The sequence below is a fragment of the Nelumbo nucifera genome, chromosome 2 (assembly GCF_055504915.1).
Source record: "Nelumbo nucifera cultivar China Antique chromosome 2, China Antique-T2T, whole genome shotgun sequence".
NCBI lineage: Eukaryota > Viridiplantae > Streptophyta > Magnoliopsida > Proteales > Nelumbonaceae > Nelumbo > Nelumbo nucifera.
Window position 1 is genome coordinate 20,238,092 of NC_142650.1, and position 23,885 is coordinate 20,261,976.

General features: G+C 34.7%; 1 protein-coding gene across 1 annotated transcript; it reads left to right on the forward strand.

Annotated features, from left to right (window-relative positions):
* Window positions 1-5,868: 5,868 nt before the first annotated feature.
* On the forward strand, window positions 5,869-20,388 carry LOC104595088 (phosphatidate cytidylyltransferase family protein). The gene is made up of 14 exons (XM_010255668.3): window positions 5,869-6,237; window positions 6,593-6,705; window positions 8,434-8,640; window positions 8,850-8,954; window positions 13,569-13,639; window positions 13,740-13,820; window positions 13,900-14,129; window positions 15,205-15,394; window positions 15,511-15,576; window positions 18,053-18,141; window positions 18,239-18,353; window positions 19,191-19,242; window positions 19,348-19,448; window positions 19,794-20,388. Exons 1-14 carry the CDS (start codon window positions 5,882-5,884, stop codon window positions 19,905-19,907), a joined length of 1,890 nt encoding a protein of 629 aa, XP_010253970.2. The 5' UTR covers window positions 5,869-5,881; the 3' UTR covers window positions 19,908-20,388.
* Window positions 20,389-23,885: the final 3,497 nt, after the last annotated feature.

Genomic DNA, 23,885 nt, shown 5'->3' on the forward strand with positions numbered 1-23,885 from the left:
TAATATAAATAAATAGATAACATATATATATATATATATAACACATCGAATTGGATCTTCTCAGATTGAATCGAATCAATGATCCGATCCATTTGCACCCTTGCCTCTGAAGTCCATGATGAGGAAAACACAGATAGGATCTCCTAAAAGCAAAAACTCTACGAACACTTCCTAATCAATAGCATCCAACGACATGTTGGTAACATCTCTCTATGAATTTATCATATATGTACCGGAGATATTCCTAATGTATGACTACCTGCCATGATCTCAGAGTTTTTTCTTTCAAGAGATCTAGGCTTCTAAAAACAGCAACGGACAAGGTGCAAAGTATTCCAAGTTCTTTGTGTTTCAATCCTCTACAACTATACCAATGGTATTGGGCCAATCACCATAGGTATGTACATATATCTTCATTTTTTGAGAAAATCAAGCAAGCTTCCATTAACTATTTGCAACCAAATGGGTTACATCAAACCAAGTTGAAGGGGTGGGGGATCTCAAAATTCAGAAGTCAAATTAAAATTAATGTTGTGAACCTCTTTAAGAGAGGTTGAGCCATGGAAGTTGGAATTGTGGATCTCTCTTATATTTTAGAGAGGCTGAACCACTTCAAGTGGATCTTCAATCATCTAGAATTTGTCAATAATTAGTATAAAAAAACACCACACACTTGTGATGGTGTTAGGGCTAATATTGTTCTTCTAGATTCTAGGTACCAGGTACAATAACTAGACAAGATCTCATCTAGGTTTCCCTAATCCTCTCCACTATAATAGAATGGTTGGTGGATATTTTTGAAGTGGTTCGCTAAATAATCATAAGCATATTAGTTTGAAGTTCAAAAAGAGTATTTATGGTTTCACTTAGGGATAAGCATTTTCAACCCAACCCATAGAATAACCTATGATGGTGGAAAGACATGATATCAGAAAGGCTTTTGCCATTCAAAACCCCATGAATTTTAATGAAAAACCATTTGATTGGTTACCAGTATGATTATGTGGGTTGATTGGTTTTAAGTTTTTCTGGTATCATGTCTTTTCAGCATTACTAGAAAGTGTGCATGTTTGCATGTGGTAATTCTGGATGATGATAATGATAGTAATAATGTATCCAAAATTTTCTATAAACTTTATTTTTTAAATTTTTTGTTTTTTATTATTAATCGAATGCGAATTAAAAATCCAAATATGTGATAATTAGATCAAGTTATGAAGTTTCAAGTATCATTGATAGGCCTACTTGCTTGGCTAGATTCTTATTTTTGTAATATTTAATCTTTTTTTGTGTATCCTTTTTTATTCATTTAACAAAAAATGTAAGATTTAAATAGAGGGAAATGAATGGGGTGAAAAGTAGTAGTTCAATTTACAATTTAAACCTCATAATTAAATAGGGACTAAATTCAAAAATGAGTATTTTAGTCAAAAGAAAGTTCCACAATCTTATTCATATTTTTAATAGTAGTGTAAATATATAATTATGGATGTGTTCAATTTTTTCTATAATTTTTTTTTGTATTTTTGTGTGTAAAAATAATTTTAATATGTCACACTTACTTTTTGTTTAATATGATAAATATATGATATTATACATGTGCCTAATTTTTTTGCAAAATTTATGTATTTTTATATTTTATTAACTTCTATTATTTATTTATGACATTAAATGTTAACATGTTTCACCCAAAATTTGAACTATTGGTCTTTGCCAAACAGTAAACTAATTTCATTTTTTTGTCAGTTCTAAATTATGTATTTCATTTTCATTACCAATAAAAATTATTCTTGTTTATTACACTTATTTTTTTAATTTGATTAATAAAATATCATAAATGTGTTTATTTTTTCTATATTTTTTGTAAGTTTCTATATTTATTTCTAGTTTAAAAACTTTATTACCTAACTATGACTTCGTAGGTTGATCAATTTGATTCGGATGGTTGAATTTCTTAACCACCACTTAAATTAAAAATGATTTTGTTTTTGAGTTAGTTTTAAAATATATGGGCTTATATTGTTAAAAATATTGACACAAATATAATTTAATAAGAAAAAATGGGATTTAATAATTTAAGTGTAAGACTTAATTTGAGGGGATTAAATGAGGTGGGAAGTAATAATTTAAGTTACATTTTCAACCTTACCATTAGAGATGGACTAAATACACAATTATGGGTATTTTAGTAGCCATTAAATTTATAACAAAATGGCTTTTATACCCTTTTCCAAATAAAGAAGTAGAGGGTAATTTTAGTCCTAAAAGGTCTCACATTGCATTCACACTTTTATATACAATATAGATAGTCAAATCCATAAATATTATAATATTACACATAAAATATATAATATATGCAATATTCTATATTGTATAAAAATATAACATAAATTTTGTATAAATGGCATAGACCCCAAAGGTTGCTACATATTATAATCCTTACCATAGGCGCTAAGCCTAAGCTAGGCCACCCATGATCACCCCCTAGTTTCACTCACAATCTATTTATGAAAATATGTTGATACGGAGAATATGTAAATTTTATATTAAATAATTTGAACATTGAAAGTCCGGTATGAAGAATTATAATAGCTACTACTAATACAAGTAGGGGTGTAAACTGATTGAATTCGAATTGAATCAAGCAATATCCGAATTTGAATCCAATTAAAAAATTTGATATCCGACGAATATTGAAAATTAATATTTGAATTTAAATTCAATTAAATATTTGAATATTCGGTTTTATTTAAATTCAACCAATTAATTGTTTTAGGTAATTAATAAATATTTTATTTATATAAAGTATATAAATATATAAATTAGTTATATAATTTGGTTATTATATAAAACATTTAAATATTTTATATCTTATATATAAGAATTAAATAGTTGATCAAATTCGGATATTTATTGAATCGAATTAGGTCATATCCGAATTCAACTGATTAGATATTTGAATTATCCAAATTCGATTCAATTATGTCGAATCTTGAATTCGAAATTAGATTTTCAAGTACCGATGACATCCTTAGATACAATGCCATATGAACTGTAGGATTGAAGATGTAACCAATTTAGTGGGTCCACCATTTGATCAATGGTTTGAATGGTTAGAAGATCCCTTTACATGGCAGGTCTCTTTTTTTGGCAATAAACATGGTAGCTAGTTCATACGGGAAAGGTTTTTACTTAACTATGAAAATGGATTTCGTCATCCCAAAACTGTATTGAGAATATCTCTGTAGTCCGTACTTGTATGTCTTTATTCATAGAGACATATTTCCAATGCACAACTGCAAGGGATTGCGAATACAATGTGAAGATCAAAAGCCTATTCGTTTCCTTTTAACTCTTATCTCTTAAGAGGAATCTTATAACTTTAAGAGGAAAATGGGTGTTCATTTTCTCTTATCTCTTAAAGTGGAATCTTACAATTTTTTGTAAAGTTCTCATATATAAGATTAAAATGGACATTTGACAATTTTAAGAATTCAGAATTCAAAATTTAGAATTCAAAATAACATCTTCTACATTCAAAGTTCAGAGGAAAGAAAAGTTCACCAATACCAATATACCTCTTAATGTAATTATTACAATTTCAAATGTCGGACGTCAGAGTAAATAAATAGACCCTAAATCAGATTCCTTTAACTACTTGTGCAAAATTATGGTGATAATGTATTTATTGGCATGAGCTAAAAGGCCTGATTTGGGCCAAACTGGGGCTGGGCTTGAGCTATAGCCATTATCATACATGCTAAGTCCACCTTGGCCATGATTACCCCTACCTACCAGTAGTTGATTGGAGGATTCTTTTGCTCAACGAAATGCAACTCCAAGCACAGTCATCTAGTGTATGTACCCCACAACATGATCTAATGGTGGCTACAAAAGAGACTTGGGATCAAATCATCTTTGTCACCATGATATATGGGGATGGTCTATCTCCGCTGCGTAGCCTATAAAGTTAAATAAAAAGTCTATAATATAAGGTTGCAACTTGGGCCCGGTTGGCTCGAACCCAACCCAAAAAACGTTGGGTTGGATTGGGCCGGGTTGATGTCCAAGTTAGGGTTAGGGTTGAAACTCATGAATCCGATTTTACTTCAGGTTGGGTTAGGGTTGACCCCTTATCCAACCTGACTCGACCCGAACCCGACTCTATAGTACATGTCATATATAAATATATGTTATATGTAATATATAACATACATTGATTTGTTTAGATGCATGATATTTGTATAGCCCCCACCACATAGTATCATGTATTTCTTTTAAGATAGTCACTTCACTTAATCCTAATCAGAAAGATTAAAACCTTAATAACATTATTTTATATTTTTTGAAAATTTTATTCTTCATCCCCTCTATGTTGTTTGCCACCCAAGAAAGATTTACCGTAAGTCATAACTCATAATAAACTATAGTCATTTCTAACACTTGTTTTTCTAAACTTTGTACTAAAAGAACAAAAAAAAATGTCAACAAATAAATACTAATGAAACATAGGATTAATATATGTAGTGAAAGTTGAGTTAAGATCTAAAATTGAGAAATTCTATGAGGTTTTAAAGGATGTGAAGAAGGTTGGGTTAGACCCAACCCAATCTGAAATTGACTTCGGGTTGGGTTGGGTTAGGGTTGAAGGAATTTAGTTAGGGTTAAGGTTAGGATTGGGTTGGTCGGGTTGAAGGTCGGGTTGGGTTAGGGTTGGCCTCAACCCGACCTAACCCGGCCTGACTTGCAGCCTTACTATAATACATTAATGCCCCAAAGCCACTCGAATCTCTCACTCTGTTGCATGACTGACTTAAAAGGCATAATTATTGGTTAAACAATCCCTAATGTAGCCATTTAGGTTAGCATTATTCGGTTAAAATAAAAAATTAAACAGAAAATTTTAGTTTTGTTTTTCTTATTTGGTTTTTGGTTAATTTAATTCTTGAAAATTTTGGTTTTCAAAATTAAAAATTCAATTAACTAAATTTCATTGTATAACATGTTATATATATAATATAATGAAATTTGGTTTTAACTGAAATAATCGAAAATTGAATTGAAAAAATTTGGTTACGATTATTTCGATTTTCTTGTAATTCGATTTTAGTTTGATTTTCATTTTTTTATTTGACTTTTTAAAATTTCAACTTATTCAATTCCATTTTTAACCAAATAAACTGAATGCTCACCCCTGACATTCAACTGTATATCCGGAATATCTCCCATACATTCATGGCTGGATGTTCTCAATGTGACTGGATCTATGTGTGTTGGTAGGGCTTTTGCTTTCAAGAACCCATCATCCTTGTTAAGTGTGCTCGCAACACGCATCCCAAAGATTTTTCCAACAGCCACTACGGCGGCATATTGAAAACATCTCTCCATGAATAATGAGGGAGATGTTCTCGATGTGTGGATGTGAAGGTCGTTGGGAGCGTTGTAGACCCTTAGTTGGGAGAAGATCCGGACGGAGCTAGAGGGGTTCACAATCTACAACATGGTTTTGGGCTTTGAACAACGTAGCAAAAGTTGGTTGGGCCGAGTTCACATTAGGAACTGTTTTATCGCAAGGTTAAAACCACGTCGGCCTCAAATTGACACGTGGCAAAATTCTATTTGATATCGGGTGTTTCTGTGACGCTTCGGCGCCTTTTTTCGGAATCTGCTCCACAGCTCCACTGCTATATTCATGGGCCTTGATTCCGTGAGTGAGAAACGACCCCAGATTACTCTACGAATTCGTTGGATTGGGATCAGTTGTGGGACCAACCGATCCTTTTGTTGCAGGGTTCCGGTCCAACGGTTGATCGTTGATTGAAGGATTTCTTCTTTCATTAAAAATAAAATTTTAAAGTCCTAAAGAAGAAAAAAACGTAAAATGACGCGATCTCAATTCCACGACGCGAAGAAGTCCCAATGGCGACAGAAGCCGCGGGCGCGCCATTCCTACCGGTCCACCTCCCTAGATCTCACCGTCTCTGCTCTACGCGCCTATATCGTTTCCTTGTCTGATTTCTTCTTATTGATTTTTATCTGGTCAGCCATGGCAGCCATGTCTGTGTCGCTCAACAATGGCGAGAGAACAGTTGTTCTTCTTTTCATCTCCTGCGTTCTCTTCTCTCTTCCCCTCTCGCTGTTATACCAAGGGTTTGCTCTTTGTCTCCTCACTCTCGCCGGCCTCTTCGTTGAGGTCTCCGCGGAGAATTCTACCTCCTTGAGTCGATTCAAGACCAGGTAAGTTTTTTTCTCTTTGATGCCTCATAATTTTTTTTTCATGAAATTTGTGAAGTTTCTCCTTCTTTTTGTTTGTTCTGGATTGAATTATCACTTGGTGTTCTTCAGAGTTGTAATTTTTTGCAGCGCGGAGATGAATTCATGGCTCCTTTTTCTCCTTTTTCTTTTATTAGTAGGCGAAGTACGCCAATTGTTTGAATTTTCATGTAATTGAGTTGCAATTAGTTATAAGAAATTTGGCATGTAACAGTGGGTTGATCTTCCTGTTTCTCCTTTTATTTTTCTGGATTATCTCAACCTTTGTTGTGTTAGTCCATTCTATGTTATGTTGCAATTTAATACTTTTTCTCTTCAGGCCAGGTGCTTCTTCAGGGATACTACTGGGAGCTGTTACATTGCCTGCCGTCATGTTCTCACGCTTGATTCAACTATCAAGAGCAGTCGCATCGTATGATGTTGGAACTGAAGGTATATTTTGAAATCAACTAGACTATTGCTGGAACAGTGTACTAAGTACCAGATCATGTAAGAAATCTTTAAAGTGATTGCGTGTGTTTCATATTTAAATTCTAGCTCAATTCTGCCAGTTTGATATTTACATTCCCGACGACAGTTGACAGTTGAACATAAGCTTTCCAATCAATTTTACTCTAGCTTTTTGTTTGATCAAGTGATAAGCCCGAGCTGAAAGGATTAATGCGTTGAAACATCTCTGGAGAAGACAATTACCACCCCTCCCCAAATACGCACACACACAACGCAGAGAAAAGTACCGTTTGCTTGCTTTTTTTTTTCCCATCTTTGGATTTGGAGTATAAGATGCATTGTCACACAGTTATCTCCGTAAAGAAAGGCCTTTGCCCAATTGTTATGTGGAAGAATGATCTAGGGATTAATGGTACCACAAGAAAGTAAAGAAAAATAAGTGAACACACAAACACAAGAACCTTACATGGTTCAGCAAGATGCCTAAATCTATGGGTGAAGATGATCAAGGAGATTTTACTTGTCAAAAAAGAAAATGATCAAAGAGACTTAGCTATTAAAGCCAAGAGTACAAGAATTCTAAGGAAGACAAGAGAAGCCAAGAACCTGAAAACCGGGATAAAAACTGTGTACTAGAACCCAAAATTGACAATTGTGGAGCACATAGTGAAAACCTCCCATTGGAGGACTGAAGTTGCTCAGAAAAATACCCATTCTTGTCTAACAAGAAACTCTAATGTTAACCTAAAATTCACTAACAGTCATAAACAAGCGCACTTTTTTTTTTTTTTTTTAACTACCTAAACATGGAAGGAAAGAGAAAAAATGAGAGTCAGTTCCCAAAATGAAAACCACTCTCTAAAATGTGTAATGGGTGTGGCTTTTGAGTTCAAGCCATGTTTCAATACCAACTATACGGTGTTGGCTACATAAATCCTGTTTTGCCATTCCACTCTTTAGAAGGCATGTCTTTTGTTAGTTTTATTTTGTTTTTAACTGAAAATCAAGAAGATTTTATTAGTAATCATAAGAGAAGGTAGGGACACCTGTTATGAAGTCTAAAAGCAAACAAGAATGAAATATTTTGTAAAAGAAAATTTTATTATTCACCGAAAAACGTGAGCATTGCAGTTTCAGAAGATAGCATTCGTACCCACAGGAACCCATAAAATGTGAGCATTGCAGTTTCAGAAGATTGTCCCATTATGCAATTTCTAAATACCATTCTAAAGTTGCCAAAAAAGTAGACCCAAAGGTTTCTTTTTATATATCAGAGAATTCTGGATACACAAGAATTCAATACAGAATCATATTTCCCACTATAGAAATGTTCTTTTGTAATTCTTTAGAACATTATAAAAATTCTGTTGTTTCTTTCCTTTGAAATGCACTAAACTACAACAAATGGAACACAACTCCAAAATATCTTAGCCTTCTTGATATCTCGTTGAATTTTATAGGCTGCCATTTACTTCTTCTAAATAGGGAGAAGCCCCAAATGAATTTGGTATAGCTGCATGTAATGAAAAGATGTCTTGCATCTTCTTCATTGCTGTAGCACAAATAACAGATGCTAGGTAGCTTGCAAACCACCCCCTTGGTCCAAGTTACCCCCATTCATAGTTTGATGTATTCTTTCTTATCCTTTACTTTTCTTTCTCTCTTGCTTTATCAGTTTTCTATATTTGACAGTACTATTATTTGCTACAGAGGTTGGGTATCTGAATATGCAATACTGGGCTGTATCTGCAAGCTGTTTCAGTGTGCTTGTTTTGCTACACTTAGTTTCACGGCATTCATCCAGCAATACTGGTTCTTCTTGGTTGGGGAGTTTTCAAGATAGAAAATTTGGCATTATTTGCATACCCTTATATGCAACAGTCTGCTGTATGTCTCTTGCTACGAATTCCCATGGTGGTTAGTTCACAAAACTTGTCTTATATATTGGTTAAAATTTCAGAATTAACATGTTATAGATGAAACAATTAGGCATACTTTTGTACTGAATTCTAAAAGGTTTGGGTTGTTTCCACCTATGGATATATGATTTTCTTTTTGCCTTCCAGTTACAATGCTCACATGATTATTTTTTGTTTAGATAATAGAATTTCATCATCCTTTTGTAGGATTTCATGTGGCAATGGAGTTGCTATGGGTACTTTCCCATGGATTGGCTGCAGTGAAGCTAATTCAGCATATTCTTCACACCTTTCCATCATGTGCTTCAATAGGTACATATCATGTCAGTGGCAAGAAAATAGAAATTTTACAACATTTGAGTGCTCTTGTTATGCTACTGCCTGTAATCTCCTAAACTGATGTAGGAACTTCGATTTTTCAGTTTAAACATGCTCTGATTTTGAATTGAATCTAGGATATGTTATGGAGTATATTTACATATGCTAGGAAAACATGGTTTTCTTTGTATAGCTTGAAATTTGTAGGTTCCCTTCCTAATTCTTGTCTTATTAACCATTATATTAGAATTTAAAATGTATGCATCCAGGAAGATATAGGAATGGTCCAAATAGGTGACAATATGAGGGTTGGCTAAGATAAAATGGTTATCTGCAGAGAAGACTAATGACTGTACCAAGAAGTAACTTGGTGCAAATAGAAGGCTCTGAAAAAGCAAGTTTAAGAGTTAAGACTATATATAGATTGAGGTACTAAGAAATGATCCAAAGATTTTCAACTTGACCATGTTCAATGGTGGAACAGAATTTTGTGGTCAACCTAGTTATTGAGCTGAGTTGAGAATATTCTGTTAGGCTCTTACCATAGTTTTCAATATGTGGAGGCAAGGCGATAGGGGGATGCCTTGCTGCCTAATCACCTAGGCATCGCCTAGACAATGGGATTTTTTTGAATAAAGACCATGAAACCTAGGAGGATTCCCTAGGTTCTAATTGTTTTTTTTTTTTTTTTTCTTTTTTTTTAATAAGAAGTAGAGTATCAATTCATTCAAGAGAAAAGTTCAACCAGAGGCTGTACAAAGGAGATACAAGAATAGATTTAAATCAGAAAACCATTGGGAGATACAAACAGACTTTCAAAATTAAAGAGAGAGCTACAAAAAGAACTGTCAACTTTAAACTTAGTCGATGACCAAGAACAGAGCTTCCCCATGATCTTCTGCCACACTTCATCTTCTTGACAGCTTTTGTTTTGAAATATCCTTGAATTTCTTTCTTGCCAGATCACCCATAGCACTGCTCCTGGAATCAGATGCCATAAACATTTTCCTTTCTTTCTTAGGCCTTGTGAATTCCAGCTGTTGACAAAGTAGCCAAAGATTTTGGGCAGCAACTTCTGATTGCAAAAATTCTGAGAATCCTCACCCAGATTTTGTGAGTGAAGCCACAGTGAAGTAACAGGTGATCAACAGACTCCTCATCATTGTTGCACAAGACACACCTTTTACAGTCAATCACCACACCCCTATTAACCAGATTGTCTCTTGTGGGAATCTTATTTAAATAAGCATTCCAGAAGAAAAAAGATACCTTCGATGGGCTGTGTTTGCACCAGATTAGATGCGTGGGGAAAAACATATCTTCTTCTGGACCAGTTTGGTATAGAAAGATTTCACTGAGAATTGACCTTTGCTCTCTGCTAACCAGACCATTTTGTCTGCTGCATTGACATCAATTTGGTTGTTGTACAACCTTTGAAGAAGCCTACCTAATGGTTCAATCTCCCAATCCTTCAAAGCCCTTCTGAAAGTAGGATTCCAGATAATCATCCCATTTTGTATAGCAAGCAACAACCATCTTTCACTATTAATTGTCTATAATCTTCATAAAAAACATATAAACTTCATTTAAAAAATCAACATATTCATAAAAGAAACTAGAAGAAAATAAACTTCAGAAAATAGAGGGGCTGAGCTTCTATTTTCAGAATATCAATATGTGTTGATTGGACAAAATTTTGAGTTCTTCCATGCTAGTTCAGGTTTTGATGTCTTCAAGGGTTCAAAATAGTATATTGAACCCTAAAAAATAAGAAAAATAATAAAAATAAACTAGTATTTTAATTCAAACTAAATAATTTAGTTTAACAATGCCTGTTTTATTATTATAATCTCAAAAAGTTAAGAATATAAAAGTACCCAACAACACCGTATAAAAAATATTGAGTGAACCCTCCATGAGTGCCTTATAGCCTGTGTCACTTTACATGTTAAGCTACCTTAGTATTATTACCTGATTGTCATAGTTAGGTAGTATATCTTGGAGGCAAGGTTCAAAAAATCGTTACGTATCGGGCCCTTCCCGATACGCCCCTACAGGGGTTGTATTGGGTCAGGGCCTGGTTCAGAGAGTAGCTGGGACTTAAACCGGCCCCTCTGAACCAAAATCAGAAAAAAAAATAAGTGGAACTAAAAAAGGGGGCCGATACTGGCCGTATCGATACTTTGAACCTTGCTTGGAGGTAGTCTCTATTTTATATGATAGTGGGTTGTTTTGGTATCATTTGGTGTAGCAATAGCAGACATGCTTTTGCTGGTTTATTTGGTTTTCATTCGATTGCTAGTAGCATGCTTGTGTTTTATTGGATGGTCGTAAGAAGTTGTTGTGACTGTGAATTCATCAAAACCAAATCACCCAGACATGCACTTAGTGGGCGATTTGGTTTATCCCTTGACTTATAGAATGTCTAGGTTTTTTTAGAGGCCACAAGAAAGTGTTATGGTTATGTAAACAAATCGCTTGTCACTCCACATGTTAAGCTATCTTTATATTTCTTGATATTCTTAGTAAGGTAGTAGATCCTAGAGGTAGTCTCCATTTTATCATATGATAGTGGGCAGTTCATGCATCACTTGAGGTGGCAACAACAAGCATGCACTCATTAGGTAATTTCATCTTTCATTTGATTGATAGACTGTTTATGTCTTATTGGAGGGTTGCAAACAAGTGTTGTGACCATATGGACTAATCTCATTAATCAAAACCAAATTACCTAGCGTGCACTCAAAGGTGATTTGGTTTTAAATTTGATTATTAGCATGTTAATGACTTAGTCAAGGGTCACAAGAAAGTGTTGTAACCAAAGTAAACTCGTCAAAATCAAATCACCTAGGCACACACTCACTAGGTGTTTTTCTTTTGATTGATAGCAATATAGGGAGGCCATGTGAACACATCACAACACATGTTAGGCTACCTTGGCATTTCTTGATTGTCATAGTAAGGTAGTAGACCTTAGAGGTAGTATTTTATTTCATATGTTAGTGAGTTATTTTTGTATCATTTGGGGTAGGAAAAAGGCATGCACTCATTGGGTGATTGGGCTTTTCTATTTGATTGTTAGCATGTCAGTGTTTTATTGTAAGGTTGTAAGAAAGTGTTGTGACCATGTGAACTCATTGAAACCAAATCACACAGGCATGCACTCATTTCGTATTTTGGTTTTTCATTTGATTGATCGCATGTTTGTGTTTCATTGGAGGGTTGCATGAAAGTGTTGTGGTCGTGTGGATTTTGTTCAACATGTTAGGCTACCTTGGTATTTCTAAATTGTCGTAGTAAGATCATAGACCCTAGAGGCAATCTCTATTTTTTCATATATTAGTTTAGTGTGCTATTTGGGGTAGCATGTCTATGTTTGGTTAATAGCATTGGATGATTTGGTTTTTTGTTTGGTTAATAGCATGTCAATGTTTTATTAGAGGGTCACAAGTAAGTGTTGTGGCTATGTGAACACATCGACACCAAATAACCTATGCAAGCACTCATTGGGTGATTTGGTTTTTCACTTCTCCACATGTTAAGCTATCTTTGTATTTCTTGATTGCCAGAGTAAGGCAGTGGACCTTAGAGGCATAGTTTTCAAGGTTTCAAGGTGAGGCTAGATAATCATTTTTTTAATAAAACCCATCTTTCACTATTAATTGTTGCCTAGGTATGGGTTTTTTGAATAAAAATCATGAATCTTAGGGTACTTCCTTAGGTTCCATTAGCAAGCAACAACTATCTTTCGCTATTAATTGTCTATAATCTTCATAAAAAATTTATAAGCTTCATTTGAAATATAGAAAAATCAGCATATTCAAGAAAAAAAAAACAGAAGAAAAGAAATTTCAGAAAATAGAGGGGTTGAGCCTCTGTTTTTTGTCTTAGGAAAAGAAGAAAAGAGACAACAGGGTGAAAGAAGTAATCAATATGTATTAATTGGATAAAATTTTAAGTTCTATGCTTATCAGTTCAAGTTTTGGGGTTTTCGAGGATTCAAAGGCAGTATACATGTTAATTGAACCCAACAAATTAGAAAAATAATAAAAAGAAACTAACATTGTAACATAAACTGAATAATTTAGTTTAACAATGTCTATTTTATTATCATAATCTCAAAAAATTAAGAATGTAAAGTACCCAAGAGCACCATGTAAAAAAATATCTTGGTGATAGAGCGAGGTGTCCCTCCATGAGTGCCTTATCACCTAGGCATCTGCTTAGGCATTGCATTGACAACTATGGTTCTTACTAAAGAAAATATGCAATGGACTAGGTGATAGTACTGAGAAATGACAATTCGTTTAAACACTAGATATTAAAGCATGATACAATCATATTAAATGGCCTATTTATACCCATATCTGTTGCCAAAATCTTAGGAAATAATAGACTTATATCCTGTATCCATGTCTGTGTCAGTATCCATATCTGGATATCTTAATTCATTATTACATGTGGCTTAATCTCTAGCTGCAAAGTTATGTACCACTGTTGTTTGCTAGTCTTTTCATGAAGATGCACTTTCAATTGGTTTGTTGAGTCAAGATGCCTCTTGTTGTCAGTTGTTACCTGGCCAAGTAGATATTCATTTTCTCATCTCAGGTGAGGCACTACTTGTCACTGCGGGCCTTGTTCTCTATTTTGGTGACATGTTAGCATACACTTTTGGGAAGGTTAGTGATGATCATTTTCTGGGTGGTTTGGGTTGTTTTGTTCACCTGCATTTGTGGCAAATTTAATAGATTTTCATTGGAAATATCCTTATTTTGACAGATCATTGCTTATTCAATATCTTCAAGGTTACTTTCTTTGCAATTTGGAAGCAAAAGAAGTGAAATAGGTACCATAATACAGGTACAATTCTGTAAGAGAAGACAATGATAATGGGTGCAGTAAGTGAAATTAATTAGTAATGGCATTCTCTTCCATGCAGGGAGTATTGTATGGCCTTCTCCTTTTTCCTATACTTTACAAATTTATTCTCCAAATTTGGGCACATTTTATAAGTATAGACTACTCTGAAGCTTGTACAGCTGATGAAAGGACATCCAAGGGGATTGGGAGATCTCTTCTTTTCTATGCTTCTCTGGCAGTAACCTTGGTTGTGATTGTTCCTACGTGGATGCAATTTGTTCAGGATTTTCATGTGCATCCGTTGTCATGGTATGAGTTACTTCAAAATTTACTTTGAATGGGCATGTATATTATTTACTTGGAGTTGATTATATTCTTTTAAGTTTGATATTTCAATTGTTTGGCATGCTTTAGTTCTAAGTTTTACTTTTTAATTTTTTTAAAAAGTAAAACATAAACTTCATTCCATAAGAGATCAAATACAACAGTTAAGAGCCGATGCTATCAGAACCAGAGCTAACAAGCTCAACTAACCAATCAGGACAATTACCACAACAGTGTCTAGTCTTAATGTTATTTTCTCTTTTGTTTATCAATATTTTAAATTGGGTAGTCAAACAAAACAGATGAACTTATCATGTACATAAGTGGCATTTGATCTTTCTGGACACGATGTTCTTGTTTAGTTTCACGAATTGTTTTAACTTAGGATCTTTCTGGACTTGCTATATTATTATTTGTTTCATAACTGATGGTGCTGGGAGGGACCATTGCTTGGTGCAACGGTAAAACCTTGGGCTGACAAATGAGAGAACACGGGTTCAAGTCTGAGAGTTATCACTTTGTGCAAAAATGCCAGAGATTAGGTCTATATCCAGGACCAGAATTGGGTAATAACCATTTTTACTGATGGTGCTGAAAAGGACAAAAGCAGGCTTTATAGATGCATGTTATATTGGTCTATCTTCTGATTGATCATAGGTGTAATATAGTCCATGCTGGGCCTGCATGGCACAGTCTTGTCATGCTGCCTGCACTGCACTGTAGTGGGCCATGCCAGCATGACCCAATAAATTAGGGAGGGGGCCCAGCACAGGCTCAGGCCCGTCAACTGGCACAAATTTTTTGTAAAGGAAAAAAACAAAAGAATACATATTTATATATTATATATATGGGCCATGCTGGCCCATGGGCACTCCGGCCCATTTTACACCCATATGACTGATCCTTGAGTTGACAACTGGTGTTTTAAAGATTTTTTTTTCTTTTATTGCTATATATTTTACCCAATGCTTTAGTATCCAGTCAATCCTTTTTCTTGGTTTCAGCAACTAATTTTGCTTTTTTTTTGTTTTTTTTTTTGCTTCTCATGAATATTTACCAGGGTCTTTACTTTTGTGTTCATGGAGCCATTTAAAAGGTTAGCATTATGTATCTACTGGATAGGTGTTATATGCCTTTCGGTGGTTCGGTTCTACAATATCTCAAAGAACAGCAAGATTGAGAGAGTTCTTCTTCGGAAGTATTACCATATGGTGGCTGTTTTAATGTTTGTTCCTGCTATCATTTTTGAGGTGATTTACATATATAGTTTATATATTTTATTTTGTGATTCTAACAAGATACAATTACTAGTATTTTGCTATGATTTTTCTATTTGATTATGCTTTTTTTTTTTTTTTTGTTGCAGCCCAACTTTCTTGACCTAGCATTTGGTGTGGCTTTGGCAGTTTTCTTGGCATTAGAAATTGTTCGTGTAAGTCCCTTAGGTTTTTTCCATAAAATTACGTACTGTAGATGCAGTTACATTAAGATATCATGTAATTTCTGCTCACTCGTGGATTTATATTTGCAGTACTTGCATATGTGTCATCATGGAGTCTTCTATAAGGATTGTTGTGGTGAAAACTATATGGTTCCATTGATGTCAAGAATGTTTTTGCTCAGCAGTTCATTCTCCTATAAATGCATTTACACCTTTTGTCATGTGTCAGTTGGAACTGTAAAGGATTATGATTCTTTAGTTACTATTGTAAGAAATGGATTTAGCAATATATGAAGATAACAATAAAACTTCCTGGATCCCTAGTGTTACCTTCGGGTTTTTTCTCTATTGTTACCTTGGCCCAATGGCTTAAATCTTCGGATTTTTTCTCTAGTGTTACCTTGGATGATTTGCTGAGAAGTTGGAAAGAAGTAGCTAATTTCTGCCCAGGTTAAAAGGACTATAAGTCCTTCCTAGATCCCTCCCCCTACTGGCTTTATAAAACTGAACTTCGATGGTAGTAGTAGAGGGAAATCCAGGACAATCAAGTATTGGGGGAGTCTTTAGGAATGAGGATGGGAATGTTTCAGCAAATTTCTCAGGCCCAATAGGTTAAGACAACTCTCTCAGAGCTGAGGTTTATGCTTCATTGGAAGGAATCCAAAGAGCAAAAGAAATGAAGTAATGAACATAAGGAGGCTTATAATTGAGGGTGATTCGGAGGTGGTAGTGGTTGGCTAAAAGAGGACAAGGATGGTATGTGGAGTTACAGCAACGAAAGGAAAAGATTCAAGTGGCTGGTCAAGGACATTGAGATAAGGTACAACTGGGTGAAGAGATCTGTTAACTCATTTGCAGATGGGTTAGCCAAGCAAGGGGTGCTTAGGGATTCTTTGTTCTGGGCTCATTTTTAGTTCTGTTTTACTGTTTTTTCTTTTGGGCCTCCTGCCTCTTTGGGGGGAGTTAGATAATTTATCTCCCCTGTTGTACTTAAATTCTTTGATGATTAATGAAAGTTTCTAGCTATTGATCAAAAAGAGAAAAAGGATAACAATAAAACTAGCTTTCTAAATGAGTGTTGTGGCCAGTAAATTTCTTACCTTGTTAGAATAGTGGCATGGCTTGTACTTAACATAAGGTTAGCATCTTTAGGGCCGAGAACTTCCTTGAACAGCCTTACAAAGTCTATGTGGGGTTCTGTTGTTTTTTGTGCATTTTCTTCCTGATCTCAAGGACATCATTAGTGAGGATGGTAGAGGCTGGATGTACTTCAATGGGAATGACTCTAGAGATATTTATCATAGTATGATTTAATCATTTAATACAAAATTCCATCCTGTTCATCATCATCTTCATCATCTAAACCTTGCCCCAACTATATGGAGTTAGCTACATTAATCCTGTTTCCCCATTCTGTTTGGTCTAGTGCCATATCTATTGTTAAGTGATGAGCACTTAAATTGTTTCTTACTACAACCCATGTCCTTTTGGTCCGCCCATGGCCCTTTTAGCTCCTTCAACTTGCAACAATTTGCTGCTTCTTATGCTTTTGGTGATTAGTGGATTGATTTTTTCCTTTGTGAAATTATGGGTTGAGGAGTTAATGGGTGGAGCTAAGTGGTCCATTTTTAGTTTTTCAATCTCTAGAAGGCAAATTGCTTAGGTTTTTTTTTTTTTTTTTTATTATTATGTCCAAGGATTGTTATAAGTTTGTGTTGTGAAGAGAACTTAGAAATAGCAATTTAAACAAGAACAACAAGAGAACACAAGATTTATGTGGTTTGGCATATTGATCCTATGTCCACAGAAGATTCCTGCGAAACTTATCACTATTTTTCAATCAACTATAACAACCTTGTGAGAATGCTACTATTTATATCATCAGGTTAGAGTTTCTTTTTGGTATCCTAATTAGGTTACAATTGAAACTGAAATGTTTTCAATACTATGGGAATTGTATGGGCATATTTAGTATAGTATCTGCCCTCCCCCCTCCCTTGCTGGTGCTGTTTCCTTCTCTTTCTTAATACAAGACATTTTTTTTTTGATGAATAACTGTTAACTTCATTGAATTTAAAAGTGTACAAGAGAAGGTGGGTGAGAGACAAGCCCTCTTATCTCTCCCCTTTAATTTTAATTAAAAATTACATCTGTGCCCAGAATGTTAGATTTCTCCCAACCCCTTGCTTGGCTAGTGCATCAGCCATCAAATTAGCTGTTCTTTTCACCCAGAGTATTCTCAGTTCCATGTCCTTTGTGATCCATCTGAATTTTTTCTTCTCATTGTTGTATTTCCACATCCTACTTTCCTCATCAAGTAGCCAAGCGGCCCAAGCCACTACCAATTTGGAATCCCCTTCAATGATTAGCTTTCTAACATTCATGGTTTTAGCCCTTTCTTAATACAAGACATTCATTATCAGCTTGTAGTATGTGCATATTAAATAACCAAAACTTCTATAAGCAGGTATGGAAAATTTGGCCTCTATGGAGAACTGTACATCATTTCATGAATGCATTTACAGATCATCGCGACTCAGATCTTCTTATTGTCAGGCAAGGAACCCCTTCCCTTGATTATACAAAGTGTACTTGATATTCGTTTACAAGATTTCTTCTCCAGTTCTTTTCTGATACTGTTTATTCTTTTTAGCCATTTTTCATTATTACTGGGATGTGCACTTCCTAAGTGGATATCTACTGGATTCAATGATCGACCACTTGCTCCTTTAGCTGGGATTTTGAGCCTTGGAATCGGTGATACAATGGTGAGTGATATTCTGTTACTCGTATTAGTCTATCCCCTTCTGAGGTGTATATTTATTCATGAATAGATGATTATAACCATTTGATCCTTGTTGCAAGGAATAAATCAAACTATCCATTTTTGTAGTCAAATGTTGAGGTGTCTTGGTCATTATATTTTGACCTTGTTTCTTATCTGGTAGATAGAGTTTCTTGTTTTATGTTTCTTTGTATTGGGTTTAAAATATAAGATATTCAAGTTTGATCAGTATTACCTGGATGCCTCCAAGTTTAGATTAAATTCAGCTTAACTCAATTAGGTCCTAATCTAATTAAAGTATTAAACTATAGATTTTCTAGTCTAAATCTCCTATCGAGTATTGATACCAATTTGTTGATGCTTTGATTCAAAATTGGGGTTTGAAAATAATCTAGGAGTGGTTTTACAACCATCAGGAATTTCACTTTGTATCCTGAGTGCTGGTTGGCCATATTATCAAAGTAATTGGGTCTGGAATACCTTCTCGTTGTCCTTGCCTCTCTCTTTGACCAACAACCTAAAAGTAATTTCATGTGGAGGTCCTCCCCCATCAAACATAGCCTTATTGGTACCCACCAGAATTAAAAAAAAAGGTGCTTTGGCTGCCAAGATTGTTGATACAGATGGTGGCCTAAGAAGATATTGAGGTTTTGATTTCATGGAAACTGACAGGCTTGTGAATTTTTTGATGCACTTGGTAGTTTCTTATGTTTTTTTTTCATGAGCAATGTTTCTTTTCATCCATAAGGGTGTACATCTCATGACAATTTCATGTTTTGTAATTGAACTGCAATGACAATGGGTTTGGACTTGTGCTCAGGCATCTATGGTTGGCCACAAGTATGGTGTCCTCAGGTGGAGCAAAACTGGCAGTAAGTACTGCTTCTTTGTCAATGTTATTTGGTAACTTGATAAGATCATGTCTGTGTTTACTCTTAGGGGTACTAAATTGTGCATAAACTACTTCCTCTTGCTAGAGAAAACTGTTGAAGGTACTGCAGCTGGTATAACATCTGTACTTGCAGCTTGCTCAGTTCTCCTTCCTCTTCTAGCATCAACCAGCTATATACTCTCCCAGGTTTTTGTCTCACATAAATCACAACCTTCTTTTATATTCATTATTCTGGTTAGCTCTAACTCAGTCAATTGCCTTGCTACATGGCTTGTGTAGTAGTGTTCAAATAGAAACCCAAAAATATCCATCAAAAAAAAAAAAAAAAGAAAAGAAAACCCCAAAATGTGAAATGCATTGACTGGTTGAATCACTCTCAATCAAGAGTGACTTGGCTGAGTCAATGCTTGTTACTGATTAATGCCTCCAACCTTAGAGGCCATCAGTGCCCAACTGTATACCAACTTTTTCCTTTTCATCTTGTTTTCCACTAAGTGGGTTTTTTTTTTCTTTTTTTTTTTCTTTATGCAGCACTGGATCTCCTTGCTCCTAGCAGTCACAGTAAGTGGTTTGTTGGAGGCCTATACAGCACAGCTTGACAACGCTTTCATTCCTCTTGTTTTCTACAGCCTTCTTTGTCTATGAGCATTGTCCCACTGACCTAAATCCAACATACAAAATTTTCAGTAGGCAACATCGAAAATTTAGAGGAAATTCCAGCACTCTTGTGCTTTCTTGGGCACCATTTTTGCATATATAAGTTTGATTACCCAGCTTGTGACATATTCTGATAACGAGAATACATCCTGTACTGCAAACAGGTAAATTTTCCACTGAGAACATGTGGAATTCTAGTTAGTCACCATACACCCAATTCAATTGTTCAGCCAGTAATAACAGTCTTGACACCCATATCATGCCCCATTAGGAGGGGATTTATATATATTGTAGTGGAGTAGCTAGTTTCTGGATTTTTTATTTAAACTGAGTTCCTCTTTTAGGTGGAAGTGTACCATAATCAATTCTTGTACAGTTTTATTTTCGTGGAAACATTTAAAGGAAAAAGAAAGGTACAGTTTTGTTTCTCTTAGATACTGTGCAATATAATATAATTTGAGCTCATTGTTACGTGATTTTCTCTTCCTGTCAATCAAAACGGTTTCTTTCTTAATTCAAAGTTGAAGCACTTTCTTTATATTAAACTAGTTGTGGTAGGCAAGCTGGTACCATATTCTGAATCCAATTGGGAAGTTATACTGGCATGAATTATAGGTGCATTTAGCCCAGTTCAGGGTTCCTAAACTGAAAGCTGTCCACTGGTTGCATTGTGACAGCGTTGAGACGGTTCAAGCTTTGGTTGGTAGCTGTCGGACGTGAGCTCAACCCTATATAGAATCAAGATTAGCTCCCGAACTAATCTTGATTGTCCAATGGTTGCATTTTTGTTTCACGTAGATTGTCGGTTTAACTAGATGACTGGTTCAAAAAGAAATGGAAATTCTGGGAAAAGAAAAGCAGTCTGTCAGATGACGTCTCTAGATAAATGTACCTGTTGTAAAAAACTAATTACATATACTTTATAAGATGGGCCAAAACAACACAAATGGGCCATTTATATACATCTGTTGGGAAAATATTTAAGGCCATTTAAAATGGCCATTAAATTGTTTGTAATCCCATTTTCTCTTTTTTTCCTCCCTCTCTTCAATCTCTTGGTCAAATGAACCACGGAGGCGGCGGCAGCTCCTCATCTCTCTCTCCTCTCCTCACTCAATAAGAGAGGTTGAGGGAGCCATCAAAGTTCAAAGTATCGATACGTATCGTGCCAGTGGCTTACCGATATGTCCTTTCAGGGGTTGTATTGGATCAGCCATCAGTTTAGAGGATAGCTGGGGTTGTATCGGTAGGGCGTATTGGCCTGTGTTGATACTTTGAACTTTGGGAGCCATTCCTCTTCTCTCACCCTCTTTCTCTTCATCCTCTCCTTCTTGTGTTTACCAATGGGCCAAAAGATGAAAACTTGAAAAGGAAATGAAAAGGAATAATCAATTTTGATTAACTACAAGGGGAACATCTAAGATGATAGAGAAATGTTTTTGTGGTTTTATAAAAAATGAAAGGGACAAACCACTTAAAATGCAGATTTCGTTGTTGCCTTCACCAAGGTAGAAGAGAAGGAATATGGCATATTTTAAAAATTCAATGAACAGTTAAGGACATTTTTGTCTTTTACATTTTATATGTTAGGCTTAACCTTTGAAATATAGGGTATATAAGTAATTATCCCTATTTTATTTTCAAAACCTATTTTGCCCTTTATCATTAAAAATCAAATAAATAAATAAACAACCAAAATTGGAAAAAAAAAACTGAAATCCAATATTCCCAGTAATCCAGCTTTGCAATTTGATAAAGAAGGAAAACTAAAAGTCTAAAATTCAAACTAATAGGAACAAGAGAGATAAAGTCTTGAAACAAGCCGAGATGAGAAATCTCCTTTTAATCGATCTATATATCACCATTGACATCGGCCTCACGAATCATCTTATCAACCTCATCATCTGTGAGCTTTTACCAAGGTTAGTCGTTAAATTGTAGAACTTACATGGTGTTTGGAAGCATGGGCGCTTTTGGGACCGATTATCAAGAAAAAACGTCCATGCTTTCAAGACCCGTTTTTCACAAAAAAATGTTTTTATCATGCAGGCAGTGAGCAACACTATGATGTTTGGTAAGTACCGTTTTTCATGTGTGTGCTGACAGGTAGGCACCACATAGGATACACATCAGTCAACCATTAGGGGAAACGGTTCACCGATGCATGAAACACCAAATTTGGCGTTTCATGCATCGGTGGGGTTCCGATTTTCGAAACATGCCCGATTTTTTAATAATCGGCTGAATCAAACAATGAGATACATGGGCATTTGTTGAAACACCTATGTGGATCTGACGTGGCACCATTTTTTTGAAAAACAGCCACAGTTCCAAACATCCCCTTGCTTTTGCAGAAATGAAACCAATTTAATCTTTGTCGAACACCCTGTAAGCATTGTTGACAGGGGCAGAGCTACGTGTATTTCAGTGGGGTCAATTGACCCCACTCAAATTCAAAAAAAAGTTCATATATTATTTTAGGCTTTTTCAGCCCACTTTTCCATATTCACCCCAATCAAATTAAATGAAAATATAAGTGTGGGATCAACTTTTCCATATTGACAGAAATATAAGTGTGGGATCAATTAGGCATGTTATTTGGACTTAAATTAATTGAGTTTTAGACTACATAAACTCACTAGTGAATGATTCCATACAAAGTACGGGGAATAAATTTACATTATGGAATTAATAATGTCAAATTTATATTTATTAATATTTTAAATAATTATTAAAATTTCAAGAAATATTTAATTTAAAAAATATTTTTTCAATAATTATTAGAATATGAATAGTTTTCTTTTGTTATGATACATAAAAGGTTAATGATTAATTGAGATTGATAGAATATAGGCAGAAGTGGTTGTGGATAGCCACTTTTGCATTTTTTGGGATAGTTTTTTCCTACAAAAAAAAAACACTTATTTAATAAGAACTTAAAATAAACTAGCCCAGGGTTGCTTATTTTTTAAGCACTTAATTTCAAAATATGCATTTATTTTGGGCTTTTTTGGCCAAGCATGAATAAGTACTTATCTTCTGCTTATTATGTGGTTTCACCACTTATTTTAAGTGTTTATTTGAGTGCTTAAAATAAGTGATCTCAAACAGGATTCTAGTTGTAAATCCCTTAACCTCCTCGGTTTTCTAAAAAGGTCTTGAACCTCCCCTCAACTTTGATCTACTCTTAGGCCTCCCCCTCTATTACTTTACTATTAGAAATCTAACAACATCCACTAATGTCGTGGATTTAAACATATTATTATAAGGTTAATTTTGCCCTTGTGTAAAATCATGAAGTGTTTTATGACTGAAATACCCTTAAACCTTTAACACCCTTAATTATTTAACCAAAACAATGCAATACCCTTAAACCTCTCTTTACCCAAAAATGGGTTTGTTTATGGTTTTAAAAAATATGAAATACTAAAACATATTTATCATATTAAAATTTTAACAATAAAATTGGAATTAGGAAAAATCTACTAGCTTGACAAGAGAAATTAGTATGGGCATAATAGACATTTAATGCCTTTGCCCACTTAATAATGGAAGGGATCTATAAGTCCCTTTATCCTCAAAAGTCGAGAGGATTACAAAAAACTTAGGAGTGGTTTTAGGGATTTACCCTAAAGGAAATGACCTCTTCATTTGGGTCGAGATCTTCTACAAATGCGGAGGACTATACAACAAATGAAAAATCGTATATATGTTATTAATACAAGGGCATGTGTAATGCACATGTAAGTAAAGGGTAAAGATATAAATATTGTATAATCAAGTTTAAGTTTTATGGCTTGTACCAGAACCAAGGCAATTATCCACTTTATATAATGATGTGTAATGTATATATGCTTTGCATGTGACAATTCTAAATGATGATAATGATAATAATAATGTATCCCAAATTTTCTATAAACTTTAAGTATTTTTTTTATTAATTAGATATAGATTGTAAAATCCAAA